Here is a 14,957-nt window from a genome sequence, read left to right on the forward strand (position 1 = left end):
TATAAATCCCTTTTTGATAATCACTAGTCAGGTATAATGGCACTTAAAGTTAGAAAATGTTTTCTTTTCTCTTTGACATTTGAAACAGGACAGAAAAGAAAGATTATGAATAATCTTTATGATTTCTCTGGTTCAAATCACTAACTATATTGCATGATTACTTTTAACAAACACAATTTATGTTGAGGGTCTATTTTTGCCTGTAATTTGCCTATTGCTTCCGCATTAAAAATAAACTTCTGTTCGCTCATGCTAAATGACAAAATTAATAAAATATTTTGATCAAAATTTATGAAATTTAATAATGCTTAGTATGATTTACAGCTGTGATCACGACCCAAAAATGGCTTCAAAATCTGTTTCAGAAAGCGTCATGGAAAGCAGGGAAAAAACAATACTAAATGCAAATAATAGAACTACTTTGATGAAGAAACAATAATGAGGACAAAATGATGAAAAAAGGGGTAAGGCGGTGTTTTATAAACATTAAAGTCAGAAGAACATGCTTTAGCTGCTTTTAAAACTCAAACACACATCCATTCATTCTCTTTTGTTCACTTTCTCTCTCTCTCACACACACGCACGAGAACACATATACATTCTCCTTCTCACAAACAAACCCTTTAATTATCTTAGCACACACACACTTATACATGTTTAATCTCCTTCCTGATCCTCAAAGACCACCTTTGCCATAGCGTGGCCGACCTTTTGTACTTTCTTCTCTTTGGCATCAGGACCCATGTTTGCTCTGGCCAGACCCAGCCAATACTTCTCAGTCCGTGCTTGATAATCCGCAAGAGCTTCTCCGGGATTTACTGGGGGATGGTCCGCATCTAATAGAGAGATACAGAGAAAATGTCAACACCTGTTCAGATTACCGCTTCCGCTTTTTTTTATAATCTCTAAATATACTTTTTTGTTCACCTCAACAACTTTGGTATTGCCACTTGATGTTCAATGTAAAATCTGGGACCTGAAGTACTGAAATGGAGATACTTTGAACAAGAAACACCCCTGATAGGGATGATGAGGCAACAAAGTATCTTTGTTTAGCATGCTACCCAACCATTATGCAGCCACAAGCTAACAATCAGTGATGTTATTACAACTGACAAGCGAAACAGGCATCTAACAATAATGAATTTAAGCGAGAAGGACCCCAAAGCAAAACACACAGCTCTGGTTGTCAAAGAGGATCAGTGGATGTTGATCTGGGTCTTGGCAGCTAAACCCTTGGTCATGTCTACCTCATGGACCTGACCCAAATCATGGCCTTGATCATTAAAGGAAAATGTGTGTACTGTCACAGGGTTGGGCTTTGAATTGCTTAAACGGGTATGAAACAGATTATTTTGATCAGTTTTGAAAGTAAAACTTACTATCAAAATACTTTCCCCGTGTCATAAATGTGTATGAATTGAACTTCAAAATTAAGTGGACAGTGGCAAAATACATACCTTCTTCACCCTCCTCTTCTTCAGATTCTTCTTCATCATCTTCCTCCTCATCACCTCCCTTTGCCTCTTCTTCATCTTCATCTTCTGATTCTTCCAGCCACTCCTGCGTCTCTAAAATAAGGAATTTAGCGCTCGAGTGTGGCAATATCAAAATACTGTTGGCATACTTGTTGCTACTGAACATTTAATGTATATGTGACGTTAGTTTGAACAGTCTATGAGAAGTTTTATCATTCTCTGAAAACTGTGGATATAAACCTTTCAACAACAGAGCATTTAAAAGAAAAACTGAACAAAATAGAAAAACCATGAAATATACAAAACTATTTTCAACCTATATAGACAAATAGATAAATAAATAGACAAATAGATAGATAGATAGATAGATAGATAGATAGATAGATAGATAGATAGATAGATAGATAGATAGATAGATAGATAGATAGATAGATAGATAGATAGATAGATAGATAGATAGATAGATAGATAGATAGATAGATTGATTGATTGATTAAGGTATGGGAATTTTGGGCCTCTTTCCACTTACTGGGGTCCATTTCCACTAGGACGTCCCACAGGTCCATCTTATGCAGGTCCAGGCTGTAGAGATCACTGAGGGTGAACTGTCGATCTCCCACCTCAAACATTCCACCATACAAGTACAACTTGCCGTGCTTTACTGTTGCCATGGCGCTAGAGCGAGGACAGGGCTCCACCAGGGAAGCCATTGCAGCCGCCTCCACCTCTTCGTCATCCTCCTCCTCCTCGTCCTCAATGTCCTCCTCTGCCTGTGCGGCTGGAATCACTTCCTTAATGGTCATAACCGTTCCGTCCTCGGCGACAATCTCTTTAACAATCTCGGTGGGACCCTGTGCCTCCTCTTTCTCCTCTTCAGTTTCATTCGTCTGTTCTACCTTCGCCCCACGGCGCCTCTTCTTCTTTTCTGACTTGTTCCCCTGCCAAGAAAAGTCAAATATATATATATATATATATATATATATATATATATATATATATATATATATATATATATATATATATATTAATGTCTCTATTCAGGGGCTTAACTAAAGCAAAACGTCACACCAACCTTTAGCTGGGCAGGAAACCACCGATTTTTGTTGATATCATAAAAGTAAAGGTCATCAAAGAAGTCTCCATCCAAAAACTCCTCATCTTCCTCATCGCAGACGCCACCGAAGAGGAGCGCTCGGCCCCCGGGGCCCACAGCCAATGAGAAGCCAGAACGAGGAGGGGGCTTCACTCCTGCAGGGTTCACTCTCGTCCATGTCCACTTTTCTGCAGGACAGGGGCCAAAAATCATGAGCTCATTTTTTTCAGAAATGGGAAAGTGTATGGAGAAATGGAGAGAAAAGCAGCCCACGTTAAACAAGCGATCACTGAGGCTCTAATTACAGTACCTTGCTCCTCTTTGCCTTCCCTCCTCAGCAGGAACATGTCAGAATGGATGGTTCCTTTATCCACATCCTTCTTCGCTCTCTGGAAGAGAAAAGCAGCCATTACCACCTACGTCTGTTTACTCTTGTGGGTTTACTTAAGGACAAGCTCCTGGAAATGACACAATGCTACTCTCTGTGTAAAGCAGTTGAAGCAGGCATCAACATGCTCATGCAGAGCGAGGCTAAACACAACATAGCTTACCTAATGATGGACAAATAAGGCACAAACATACTTTTAAATTAATTACACAAACTTGCATGTTAAAAATGGAGGTGCTGAATATCCCCATTTTAAGCCGTTAAAATGAACAGCCTTTAATTCAATTCTAATGTTCATGTTTTGTTGCATACTTTTGGAATAGTTGGCTGTACAAATTAACAAAATAACTGTAAAATAGTTTATGACCAGAATTCAATAGGATTCTATAATGTGACAAGTTGCTTAGCAACTATTACCATGATTTATTGGACATGTACATGTACAAAAAAAACACAGTATTCCCACAGTACGTATACTATAGTAGTACCCCTATAGTAGAAAGTGAATTTAGTATTTTGATATACATAAAAATACTGTGATCAAAGCTGAACCGAAAGTAACTCCGCTAAACATTTACTCTATACATTTTTGCACCCAGGAACAAGTCGACACCATTATGACTAAAAGTTTGCTAAGAAGTATTTCCTACTAAAGCAAGGCGGTATTTGACTCTGGTCAAGCATATCCATAGCAGTCTGGTGGGAGTGGCCTCAGATGGCAACATGCCCGGTGAATTATCGTTGTTGAAGTTCTAACCTATTTGGCAAAAGGGAAGACAACAGGCTTTTTTCCCTCTGTTGTCTCTAGTCAGGTAGCACAGATTAAAAAAAAAAATTGCATTGCATTTCTTCTCTATATGCAGCTAGGGATGCAGCGATTACCGGATTTCACAATTAACCGCGCTTTAAAACGTCACGGTTAATTAATCGTAAAGACTATGCTACACCGAGTGTTCTGCACGGAACGGAACTTTTGCACCAAATGAAAACAAGGTTACACCATCGGTGCACCAGCTTAATGCCGTGCTCGTCAACCACTATGGCAGGGGGACTAGCAGCGACGCTCTATTTCCACCGAAAAAAACGCCTTGGGGCCTGTTCACAGATCGCGTCTTTTGCGCGCTCAAGTTCGTTATTTCAAATGTAAGCGTGCGGCATGCGCGCTCATAAGGGAAGCGGCGCGCTCGTTTTTTCCAAGCGCGTGCGCGCCGCATCGAGATAAAAACATCTCTACTTTTCAAAATGCCGCAAGCGCACCTTAGGTCAAGTGACAAGAACCAACACAGCAACGACAGACGCCTCCGGAGCGCAACCGCCCTAGCGCTTTGGAAAAAGGAGAACGTGGCGTGCAACTTTCAGCTTTCAGTGCAACGTAAAAAAACAACAACCAAAAAACAGCGGAATGTTTTGGTTACCCAAGTCTGTGGAAAACAGAATGTGACGTGCTCTCAAGAGTTTCAGTCAGTGAACATTTAACTTAATATCCTATTGCTTTCTCCTGTAAATGTTAGGCTTTGTAGTTTTAATATGCCCGGTGTAAAACACTAACATAAGATCAGGGCCGTGTAGACTTCTAGGACTACCAATTAACTGCATTTCAGTTATTAATAACACTACATGAGAGATGTTCTCAGTTTCTTTCTATAATTTTTACTTAAACTTCAAACAAACAAACCAAAATAATGAGATTATAATAGATGATTTTCTAAAGGCACATGTGAAATTTGGATTAATAATTTAAAAAAGAGTATTAAAATAAGTACAATAATATTGGAGTGGATAACATGTGGACTATATTTGTTTTCTTTTAAAAGAAATACATAGTTAATATTTAGCTTACATTTAATTCAATAGAGCCAAATACTTTGTTTATTCTTATTTTCATTGGGATTTATTATCCCTTTATTTGTTTTTAAGTCAAATACCAACAAGATATTGTTTTCATGTTATCAAGTTTTCTACCTCAGGTTGAAAATAAATTTAGAACAAACTAAACACTTAATCATTTTGTGATCTATTTCAATCAAAGAGCCCTGCAGCCATTGACTTAATTTGTTATTTTAAAAGAAAAATGCTGGATGTTTACAAAGCACTTCTCTTTAATTCCAAAGGAAGAGATTGATTATCGTTTGTCATTTTATAATTTTGTACTGTGTTGTGGCAAATAACACATGAAAATCTAGTGTTGAGTGTTCATGTGATATTATACATATAGTGTTGTGAAATTAATTGATGCATAATAATCGTGATAATCGTTAAATCGTGATTATTTCTCAGACAATAATCGTACTTACAAAATCTTTAATCGTTGCATCCCTATATGCAGCCTAGTTTTATTGAAAGCCCATTTTGCCAGCAGTGAAGAACCCCTTTAAGTGTAAAATCTGAGTTATCAATTGCAGTGTGAATAATAAAGGAAAATCACAGTAATATTCAAAACACATACAGATTTGGAGTATCCGCCATAGATGATGACACCATTGCCGTCGGGAGTGGGGGTCATTTGACAGGCTGAACGTGGACAGGGGCCAGTTCCTGTGGGCTGGAGACGGCTCCATGTCAATGTGTCCAGGTTAAATGCATGAATATCATTGTAATAGATATAATCCCTGTAGAGCAGAGAATAGAGAATATTCAAACAGTATTAACGTTCATTTGAATATTGATTTCCAATATACGTGTGTGTATGTATATATATATATTCAAAATATTGATAATTTAATCCAATATTCAAATTAACATACTATATTATTAATAATAAATATTATTTTTTTCTACATAAAGTCACAAATATTAATGTATATACACACTTTTTGGAACCTGTAGCCAGGGACGCAGATCTCATTCCCGGTTCAGGGTACAACAAAAAGTTTAAATTTTCCTTACAATACTGATTTTAATAATGACAAGTTGAAGATGTGGACCTCTGCATCTGCCTGTACCTGGTGCTCTCATGGAAACCTCCAAACACGAGCAGCTGTCGTTTGCTCAGGACCATGCGATGTCCACTCCTGCCAGACGGAGCGCCAGGAGCTCTGAGAGGACAAAGCAAACATATTTCAACAGGTGGTCAGGTTGCCAAATCTAAAGTCAATCCTGTTAGTTTAGGGATAACCTCTATAACCTCTAGTCACAGCATGACGACAAAACAGTGGACAGACATCTTAAAGTCCCTGCTGAGCTTCTATAAAGAGTAAATACAATTAGACTTCCAGTTTGACTTAATGAATACGGTCTTCATAAATGGATTGTGTTAGAGGGCTGCATTGGGATTGAGTCCCGCCGGGTCCCGCGGGACACAACGCAAATCTTGCAGGGAGTGGGCGGTTTGAACTTTGCTGCGGGCGATGATGTGATGTGGAAAAGAAGCTCAAACGAGGTATTTACAGCACAAAACCTAAGCAAGGCAAGTCTGACATTTGGACTACTATTCATCTTCCTGATCACTGCGTCAGAATACATGCAGGCCAGGGAAACGAAACAAACAACCTCATGAATCTCTTTAATAATAGCAATACAAATACGTGTTTTTTCCTGCGGGACGGGAGAAGACACAAAATCAATGCATCTCTATTATTGTGTGGGAATAAATTCTCAGAGTTTTGCGGGTGCGGGCGGGAGTGGACATACATATTGCGGGAGCGGGCGGGAGTGTAACACATACGTTGCGGGAGCGGGCGGTAATGGTCAGAAATTCGGCGGGAGCGGGCGGGAGCGGGATGAAGAAAACAGTCCTGCGCAGGGCTCTAGATTGTGTCAGTGTTTCAGAGTTGGTTTACTATTGAGCAGAGGTGGGAGTAAGTCACACATGTGCAAGTCACAAGCAAGTCTCAAGTCTTAACCTTCGAGTCTCAAGCAAGTCCAAGTAAATTTTTTATAAAGGCAAGTCAAGTCAAGTCAAGTCACTGCCTTATGTCAAGCAAGTCAAGTCAAATCGTAGCTTGGGTCACAAGTCACTGGCAAGTCATACAAACGTTTGACGATTTCACTGAATTTATATATTAAAATAAGTTAAAACTACAGAAGTTGTGGACTATGGTTTTATTTGCAACTTTATTTTTTTTAATATATGCATTTCCACATATAGCTGAGTGGTTACTACAATAAAAATCTAAATGTAACTGAAATTAGGCCAACATTGAAGATTGAAAAAATAAATATGCCTCAAACATTGCAGAAGACCATTAAAAGGTATTTAAACAATTCACAATTCAAGTATAATTCATATGCGACCAAAGGCATTCTTCAAACTGGCATCCCCTTAATACAAGTTATATATTTTTAATTATGAAGTTAAAACCGCCAATAGGTGGCGCCAAATTACCGTATTAATGTACGAGTCATAGAAGCATTCATTTAACTTATGTTCAAAACGGCAGATTCGTTCTGGAACAAAGCAACTAGGTCACTGAATCACAAATACGCATAACTCTTTCTGTGGCTTGTTTGGAACTATTGTCATTGGAGAAATCGAGCAAAAACAGAAAATATTTGGAATATTAGGCTATGTCTAAATGTCACATCACAATATTCACTTTTTGTTTACTGAACTGTTTTATAAAATCATTATCACATTTGCAATCGCGTCAATATTCTGGAAATATTTTTTTAATATACGTTATAGTTATGAAAATAACTCATACTAGGGCATTTTTTTCCACCACATTTTGAATTTTGGGTGCAATATTAATTCTGCTGGCATTTTGATAACATCTAATAGATGTAACCCCTGATAACATCTAAACCTGCTTCAAGAGAAACATAAAACACGACAAAACATTAACAGTTTTCTATGTTGTTTTTTGTCATTGGAAAGAACGACATATTTGGCTTTAAAGCATGATTTAAAAAGAAATGTGGCAAATGTTATACAAAACATATGACATCATTAATTATCATTTGAATATTGACAACATTAAGCTACATTTGAAAACATAATTATGTATAAAGAGGCATGCTGTTTTGACCAATATTCTCGATTTAAAGATAATCAAATTAACTATAACAAACAGGTTAAACAAGCCATAGCTTACTTTTAGACGTGGTGAATGAAGTTCGACTGTTCAAGGTTGTGATGGTCGTCCGATATCCCTTGCCAGTTATTATGCGTACAGCAAATCTTCTTGTATGAATATAGTCAATTTCTAGTGTTTATATCCAAAAGAAACGATGCTGGGAGATGTTTTTGTATTTAGCGCGCTCACCGCGATGTATGTTTTTTCTGGGCTTGTGCAGTGTCACGCAATCGCGCATAATCTGATGACTGGCGTCAATGGTTCCGTTGCTTTCATTTTGTTCATCAATTGATGTTGCGATGATAAATGTATATCAAGTCATTCTCGAGTCATACAGTTCAAGTCAAGTCAAGTCTCAAGTCATTGGATCTCAAGTCAAAGTCAAGTCGAGTAATTTTCTTAATTTAGTCAAGCAAGTCTCAAGTCCTTAAATTTGCGACTCGAGTCTGACTCGAGTCAAGTCATGTGACTCGAGTCCCCCATCTCTGCTATTGAGATACTATTATCGTTTTCTTTAATATTTTATATTCGTTTTTATTTTTCTATATTTTTCTATTTTCCATTTTCATTTTAGTAATTTTGTTGTGTGTTCTGTCATTTTTATTACGTATTGCTTTTTAAAAATGTCTATTTAGTTTTTTTATTTTTATTTTAGGTATTTTTATTTTAGCACATCAAAAGTTATGATTATGAAATCTGATATTTGATTTCAGTTAACATTTATTTTATTTCATGTAAAAAAGTTTTAGTTTTTTTGGTCTTAGTTTTGGAGTCACCATAAAAACAAAAATCAATTCTTTTTTTCTTTTTTTTATCAAATATTGCATTATTTATTATACATTTATAATACATTTTTCTCATTTGGGGAGCCGTTTTACTTGTTTTACGTCAAAAAGAAAAAATAACGTGCCGACTTTAAAGGACCCATAACATGGATTTGTTTTATATTTTAATATTCACTTATAATGTTAATATATAACAATATAAGTTTTGCGATCCATGACACCATTAAAAATAAAGCATCCACTTGTTCCTGACGCTGGTATCATTCTGAAAGTCTCTACAGAAATTAGTAAATGAGCCGTTTAATCAGGAGGCATCAAAGTGAACGTTACTTTAGGCTTCAATTTATTTTTCCATATGTCCTGTCGTTGGCAGACACACGTGCATGGAGTGTGTCAGAATCTAAACAAACATCTTTATACTGTATTCAGTGTCGACACAGCGTCAGTGATAATAATAAGTTATATTTGCATTTGACGTGACACAACGCTCACATCCGGTGTAGGCAAGTGTCGTGTCAGCGATAGTAATGGGTATATTTGCATTTGACGCGACACAACGCTCACATCCGAGGCCTGTACCATGATGGTAGTTGAACAAACTCAGGGTTACAGGATTAGTTTAGAGTTGACAAAACCAAACCAATCCAACCAGGCTTTGTTAGTACCATGATGCTGATCATCAACTTTCTCTGTCAACTCAGGCTTTGATCCTGAGTTTAGGAGTTTAGGTGTGACATCAGTAGCGAACAGCCAATAACACGTTGAGAAAGAGTGAAACTGAGATTAATTTCTCGCGAGAGAAGCAGCGAAATTCACTTATTAAATAAAAGTATTAAAATAGTAAGAATTTAAACAAATTTACACAGCAAGAAGAAAACAGCTGTCTATGAAAGAGGACAACTAAAAGAAAAAGTCTTGCTACTGTATATCAGTGCAAGTAAAAGTTGTGAAGTTATTTTATACAGCTGATAAAGGTATAGAGAGAATTGAACATTTAAGCTCACATGTAATCATTTTATAGCTTCATCTATTGATGCTAAAGCGTATTTATATTACCTTTATATATTTATCGCAGTTTTATTTAAACTGCGTAATAATAATTGATGAACTAAAATTGTACATGTGTGATTGATAAAGGGTATAGTAATTACATATCATATCACACAAATAATATCTAAATCACACAAATGTATTATTCTAAATAAGCATCACTAAAAACCAGACGATTTTGTCTTTAAAAATCATTAGCTATGTAGTGACCTTTAATTTGGAGTAGAAACAGGTGGAGTGACTTTATCGCATCAGACATGTGTCACTTTGCTCACAGCTGATTGGTCCAAGTTCAGTTTGCAACCTCTTACCTAGAACATAACCTGCCCCGGACCAGGTTAGCCGTGTAGCGTAAGTTACTATGGCAATGAACACTGCTCAAAGCCAAACCACTTTCATGGTCCCTAAAACCCAGGGTTGACGCAAACTAAACTGAAACATAGCTGGCTAGCCACCTAAACCGGCTTCATGGTATAGGCCCCTGGTGTAGGGAAGTGTCAGGCGTTAAGAGACTGAACGCCAGAAGGCGGGGCCTATGGTGTGATGATGAAAAACTATTCGCCAATGTCTTGCTCTGGAGGCAGGCATATGCAAATGTATTTGCCCATACGATGTCACAAATCCCACAATATTCGATTTTAAACTGAAAAAAGCTATGATATTTTTGCTTACTATTATGCTATGATATATTATATTATGATGGAAGATTGCAAAAACAAACCTTTTTAGTAGTATAACATGCGCTAAAGAATTTTGATACCGGTATATTATGGAACTGAAAGATTACCTTTTTTTATCAACTATAGTATTGAAGATAATAATAAAAAATAAAAGAAACGTGTTTTGCTTGTGTAAATAGGGTCTTTTATGTCATGTTCTTTTTAAGCACATTTCAACAGCTTTTGGCTTGCAAAAACAAAATATGCGATGATGGTGTCTAGATATTAGCTCAGACTGCATTGTCTTTCACTTGTAATACATTGTTGAGTATTGCATAGGCCACAGTGAGTTGACAAAAACAAAACAATACTAACTTGATTTGCTCCCATGTGCGTGTGGCCAGGTGAAGCACCCACAGATCTTTATAGTGATAGAACTGCTCACCGTCAGGGGACGCAAACTCCCCCCCAAATATCCACATCTGCCCCCCACCCTGGGGAACTATCACTGCCTGCAGGGAGATGGAGAGAGAGCTACAGAAATATGCTGGAGATAAAAGATTATTATGTAAAGACAGTCTGACCCCTGGTGGTGAAGTCTGTAATAACATGTCCTTCATTGCCTAAATATGGTTCCTTTGCTGCATCATGCTTTTTTGTTCATACATTTTCTGTCATAAAATAAATATATTTGTACATATTTCAAGTGTGTTAAAGAAGTACCTGTTGAGCGCAGCGTCTTGGAGGAGGGTTCGGGATGTCTGCCTTCACCCAAGTGTTCTTCTTAATGTTGTAGAAGAATAATTCATTGTATAGAAAAGTCTGGAAGAATGGAAACAGGAAATTTACATGACATCAAGTCAAGGTTTTTTGGGAACGATATGGTTTGCACATAGTAATTATCAACCACAGCCTTCACAGTTTCCATTTACACACATAATATATCAGCTGATCTGTACATTTGTAAATTTTCATTGATGCCACAATCACACTCAAATATAAACAACCTCATGCAAGGGAGCCCCATCCTAAAACTTAAAAGCCAGCTATATATTTTCATGAATAAAGACAAAATTTATACTGTGAAAAATCTATGTGTAAAAATATTATTTGGAAAATATTTTGTTTCTATTATATCATACAATTGTTTTTTTCCCTGCACTTTAATACTGTCCTGTTAGATGTGTTATTTATTTAAATAAATTTGTATCATTTTAATATAATTTTTATTACATTTTATCCATTTTTATTTAGTTAGCCATCTAGTTTAATCTTTTTTTGTGTTATTTTTACTTTTTTTCCCTCACTGTTTTTCTCTACACTTGGGATGCCCTGAACTCCAGTTTGAAACCCCCTGTGTAATGAACAACTGTGGCATTTGCTATAAACTATGGTTTAATTTACAATCGCACCGTTTTGTAAGGGATATATGACCTGTGCTGGAAAATAAATTGGTATCTGGTTTTCTAGTTGGTCATTACCTGGTAGACCATCTTGTACCAGCACCACCAAACCAGAATAAGGTGGTCAAGGTGGTGTTTGGAACATGACAGCTGATTGACCAGCTTAGATCAGCTATAAACCAGCTCCAAAGCATAGCTACACATTCGCCAACAGGGGTACAATCAAAAACCTACTTTCTTCCCATTGAAAAACTCCCCTCCGAATAAAATCAGCTCGTCTTTTTCAGGATGCGCGCATAGAGAGGCGTTCAACCTGCGGAGAGAACGAGCTGTCAGTCAAAGGGCACAGTAATAGTCACGTGATTGATTCAATTTAACACCTGTACACATGAACGCGCACCTGGGTGACGGAGGGTCACACGCACTCTCGATCACCTGCGTCTTTTTCGCGTCCAGAGACTGAAATTCTGCTATTAAAGCCTCTAAATCCTCCTATTTCAATAAAACACATAACAAAAGTATTGTTTTCTGTCATGTACTATGCTGGTTTAGACCGTTTGTGGAAATAAATTCCCTCACCTCTTCTCTTTTCGATCGTTTTGACACCTTCTTCTCCATTTTGGCGGCGGTTTTCACCGCTCCTTTCACTTTCTTTTCTTTTTTACCCTTTTTACCCATTTTGAATGCTTTAGAGAACGCCGACTGAAGTAAGCGTGACAATTACAGCCACATGGAGATTTAAATGAACTACAAGACAGACGTATGATATACTTCCGCCAACAACACGCTCGATGGTTTGTTGTGAACGCTCCTGCTACAGCGACACTTGCTGGTCTGGGTGAGCTGCTGTGAATTGCAGTACACTGTCCAATAGTAACTTTTTTTCACTGATACATCACAAATAGCCTACAACAATGTCTAAAACTAAACATCTCTAAAAATGGTTATAGCACAAAATAAATTATTCCAGTCATGGGCTCTACGTCTTAGAATGATATACTGCACAACATCATGCAGCAAACAGCAGGGGGCTTTGCTCATATTACATGGACATAGTGTTTTATAATTCGCTGACCCAGAAAAGGTCATATAAATGTCAAATCATGTATGAATATGAAGCCTCTACATTCCCCTGAACAATGTGGAATGTGTTAACAGAGTGAACTGAAAAGGTTTACATTTGTTTACCATGGGACCACTCCTACGGGCCCTGACCCACATGAAGATCTGTTTCCCATCCTCCTCATAACTGTGACACTAATTAACATGCATGACCCATGCAAAGCTTTTGGTTTGTACACCTTACAAAAGTTTCCATAATAATATGTGGAATATTAAAAAAATCACATTCATCAAAAGTCACATTCATTATAATGTGTTGAATCAACAAACAAAACAATGACACTACTCTGTTATACGCGGCACATTTCAGTGTTACGTAACGGTCCAGGAGGCCAGAGGAAATTAAAATGATCTGAATCTGTGAGAAATATCCTCCCGTACTGTTGACACTTGGAGCAGAGGAGATATCCTTATCAGACGGGCACTCTTATTTATTACTAGTCAGTTCTATGTATGCAAGAGAAACTATATGAAATGCCAGTGGTTTTCTTTACATACAGTGGAAACAGTTGACCTCAAAAAGTGAATTCGTTTGTGAAAAATGAGACCATGAAAACAGGCTTTAAAGTGACCCCAAAAATTCAAGCAATTTTAGTGAATAGAAACAGTGAATCTGGGTATTTTGCTTTTAAAATCTCCCAAGCAAAGTAAAAAACAAAACAAAAGACAACCTTGGTTAGTAGATATGGCGCACTGTCCCTTTTAAATCTTTCTAACATAAAGGACAAATAAACGTCTGTTGACAAGCACATGACTGCTTGAATCTTTCTTCCAGTCACCTGACCGCCATTGTGAGGGTGGAATTGTGACCTTCAGTGAGATTTTTCTAATTCTGTATGTGTGAGCCTCTCTGCCTCCAGACTTCCAGTCACACCTTTTGACCTCTGTCTTTCCACCCCTTCCAATCCCAGCCTTTTGTTGTTGTTTTATGTTCAGCCATGCATTTTCCATAAAAACAAATGGTGCAGAAGGACACGAGGCCTGTCAGGAGTGTTTTCTCTGCTTCATTTCTTGTATTTGAGTGCACAACAAGCAGGATCACTGAGGAAAGATATGATTAATCAGTGAGTTTAATCTCTAAAATGGATATGGTTTGTATTTGGGCACAGTCAACTAAATCTTTTCTAAAATCTAAAATCTAAATCTCTCAGCATAACAGTTGTTGGTTGCTATAGGACACCATTTGCTGATAATAGTGTTCTCACTTCTTTATTCCAGCTCTTTTCAGCTCTTGATGCTTATAGTTCTTGGTGATTTAAATTGGAATTGGTTGAATTCAGCAACTGATGAATTTAAAACCTATTGCAATGCATTGAATCTTTTTCAGATTGTTGACAAGCCCACTAGACCAAACCTAAAATGACCAAAAAATCATCACTAATAGATCTAATCTTAACAAACACACCCCATAAGTATTCAACTGCATCCATATTTGCAAATGACATCAGTGACCACGGTGTCATCGCAACGGTTAGAAACACAAAAATTCCTAAAACCAAACCACGCATCATAACCAAGCGTGACATAAAACATTTCACAGAACAAGGGTTCCGACACGATTTGAATAATTTGGAGTGGGAACAAAATAAGTTTATTCCTGACTTTGAAATAGCCTGGGAATTTTTTAATGCAAATTATTTCTACTTCAGTCAACAAACATGCTCCTCTCAAAAGGTACAGGGTGAAGGATCGGAATAATGCATGGCTGTCTCATCCTTTATCAAACATGCTTCATGAGCGCAACCTGGCATGGGCGAAAGCTATAGGGAAAACGATTTAAATTCAGACTGACTTGATTTCAGGTGATTGCGCAATGCATGCACGGTTGCAGTCAGAAAAGCTAAAGCTGAACATTTCCTTATACAAACATCTCACAATCTAAACAATTCATCAACATTTTGGGAAAGTGTTAAATCATTAACTGAAAAAAATAAAGTTATATAACTTCCATCATTTATTAATAA

The 14,957-nt window shown here is 37.2% G+C and overlaps 1 protein-coding gene across 1 annotated transcript; it reads right to left on the reverse strand.

The window, feature by feature from the left end:
* Positions 1-450: 450 nt before the first annotated feature.
* On the reverse strand, positions 451-12,650 carry klhdc4 (kelch domain containing 4). Its single transcript, XM_077210445.1, has 12 exons — positions 12,451-12,650; positions 12,272-12,363; positions 12,106-12,184; positions 11,192-11,290; positions 10,844-10,980; positions 5,902-5,994; positions 5,406-5,568; positions 2,882-2,960; positions 2,551-2,759; positions 2,008-2,416; positions 1,461-1,571; positions 451-836 (listed from the first exon to the last, which is right to left on the reverse strand). Exons 1-12 carry the CDS (start codon positions 12,547-12,549, stop codon positions 658-660), a joined length of 1,749 nt encoding a protein of 582 aa, XP_077066560.1. The 5' UTR covers positions 12,550-12,650; the 3' UTR covers positions 451-657.
* Between the last annotated feature and the right edge of the window lie 2,307 nt (positions 12,651-14,957).

This window comes from Siphateles boraxobius, unplaced genomic scaffold (genome assembly GCF_051911475.1).
Source record: "Siphateles boraxobius isolate OS27281-9 unplaced genomic scaffold, OSU_SipBor_1 65, whole genome shotgun sequence".
In the NCBI taxonomy this organism is placed as follows: Eukaryota; Metazoa; Chordata; class Actinopteri; order Cypriniformes; family Leuciscidae; genus Siphateles; species Siphateles boraxobius.

Bases quoted from the DNA above. Each gene is read 5' to 3' on its own strand.
- klhdc4 (XM_077210445.1), bottom strand. From the start codon at position 12,549: ATGGGTAAAAAGGGTAAAAAAGAAAAGAAAGTGAAAGGAGCGGTGAAA. The intron at 2,961-5,405 runs GTATGTGTTTTG...TTTCTCTTCCAG, and splicing joins ATGGCGGATACTCCAAATCT to AGAGCGAAGAAGGATGTGGA. The intron at 2,417-2,550 runs GTTGGTGTGACG...TTTTCTTGGCAG, and splicing joins GGTTTCCTGCCCAGCTAAAG to GGGAACAAGTCAGAAAAGAA.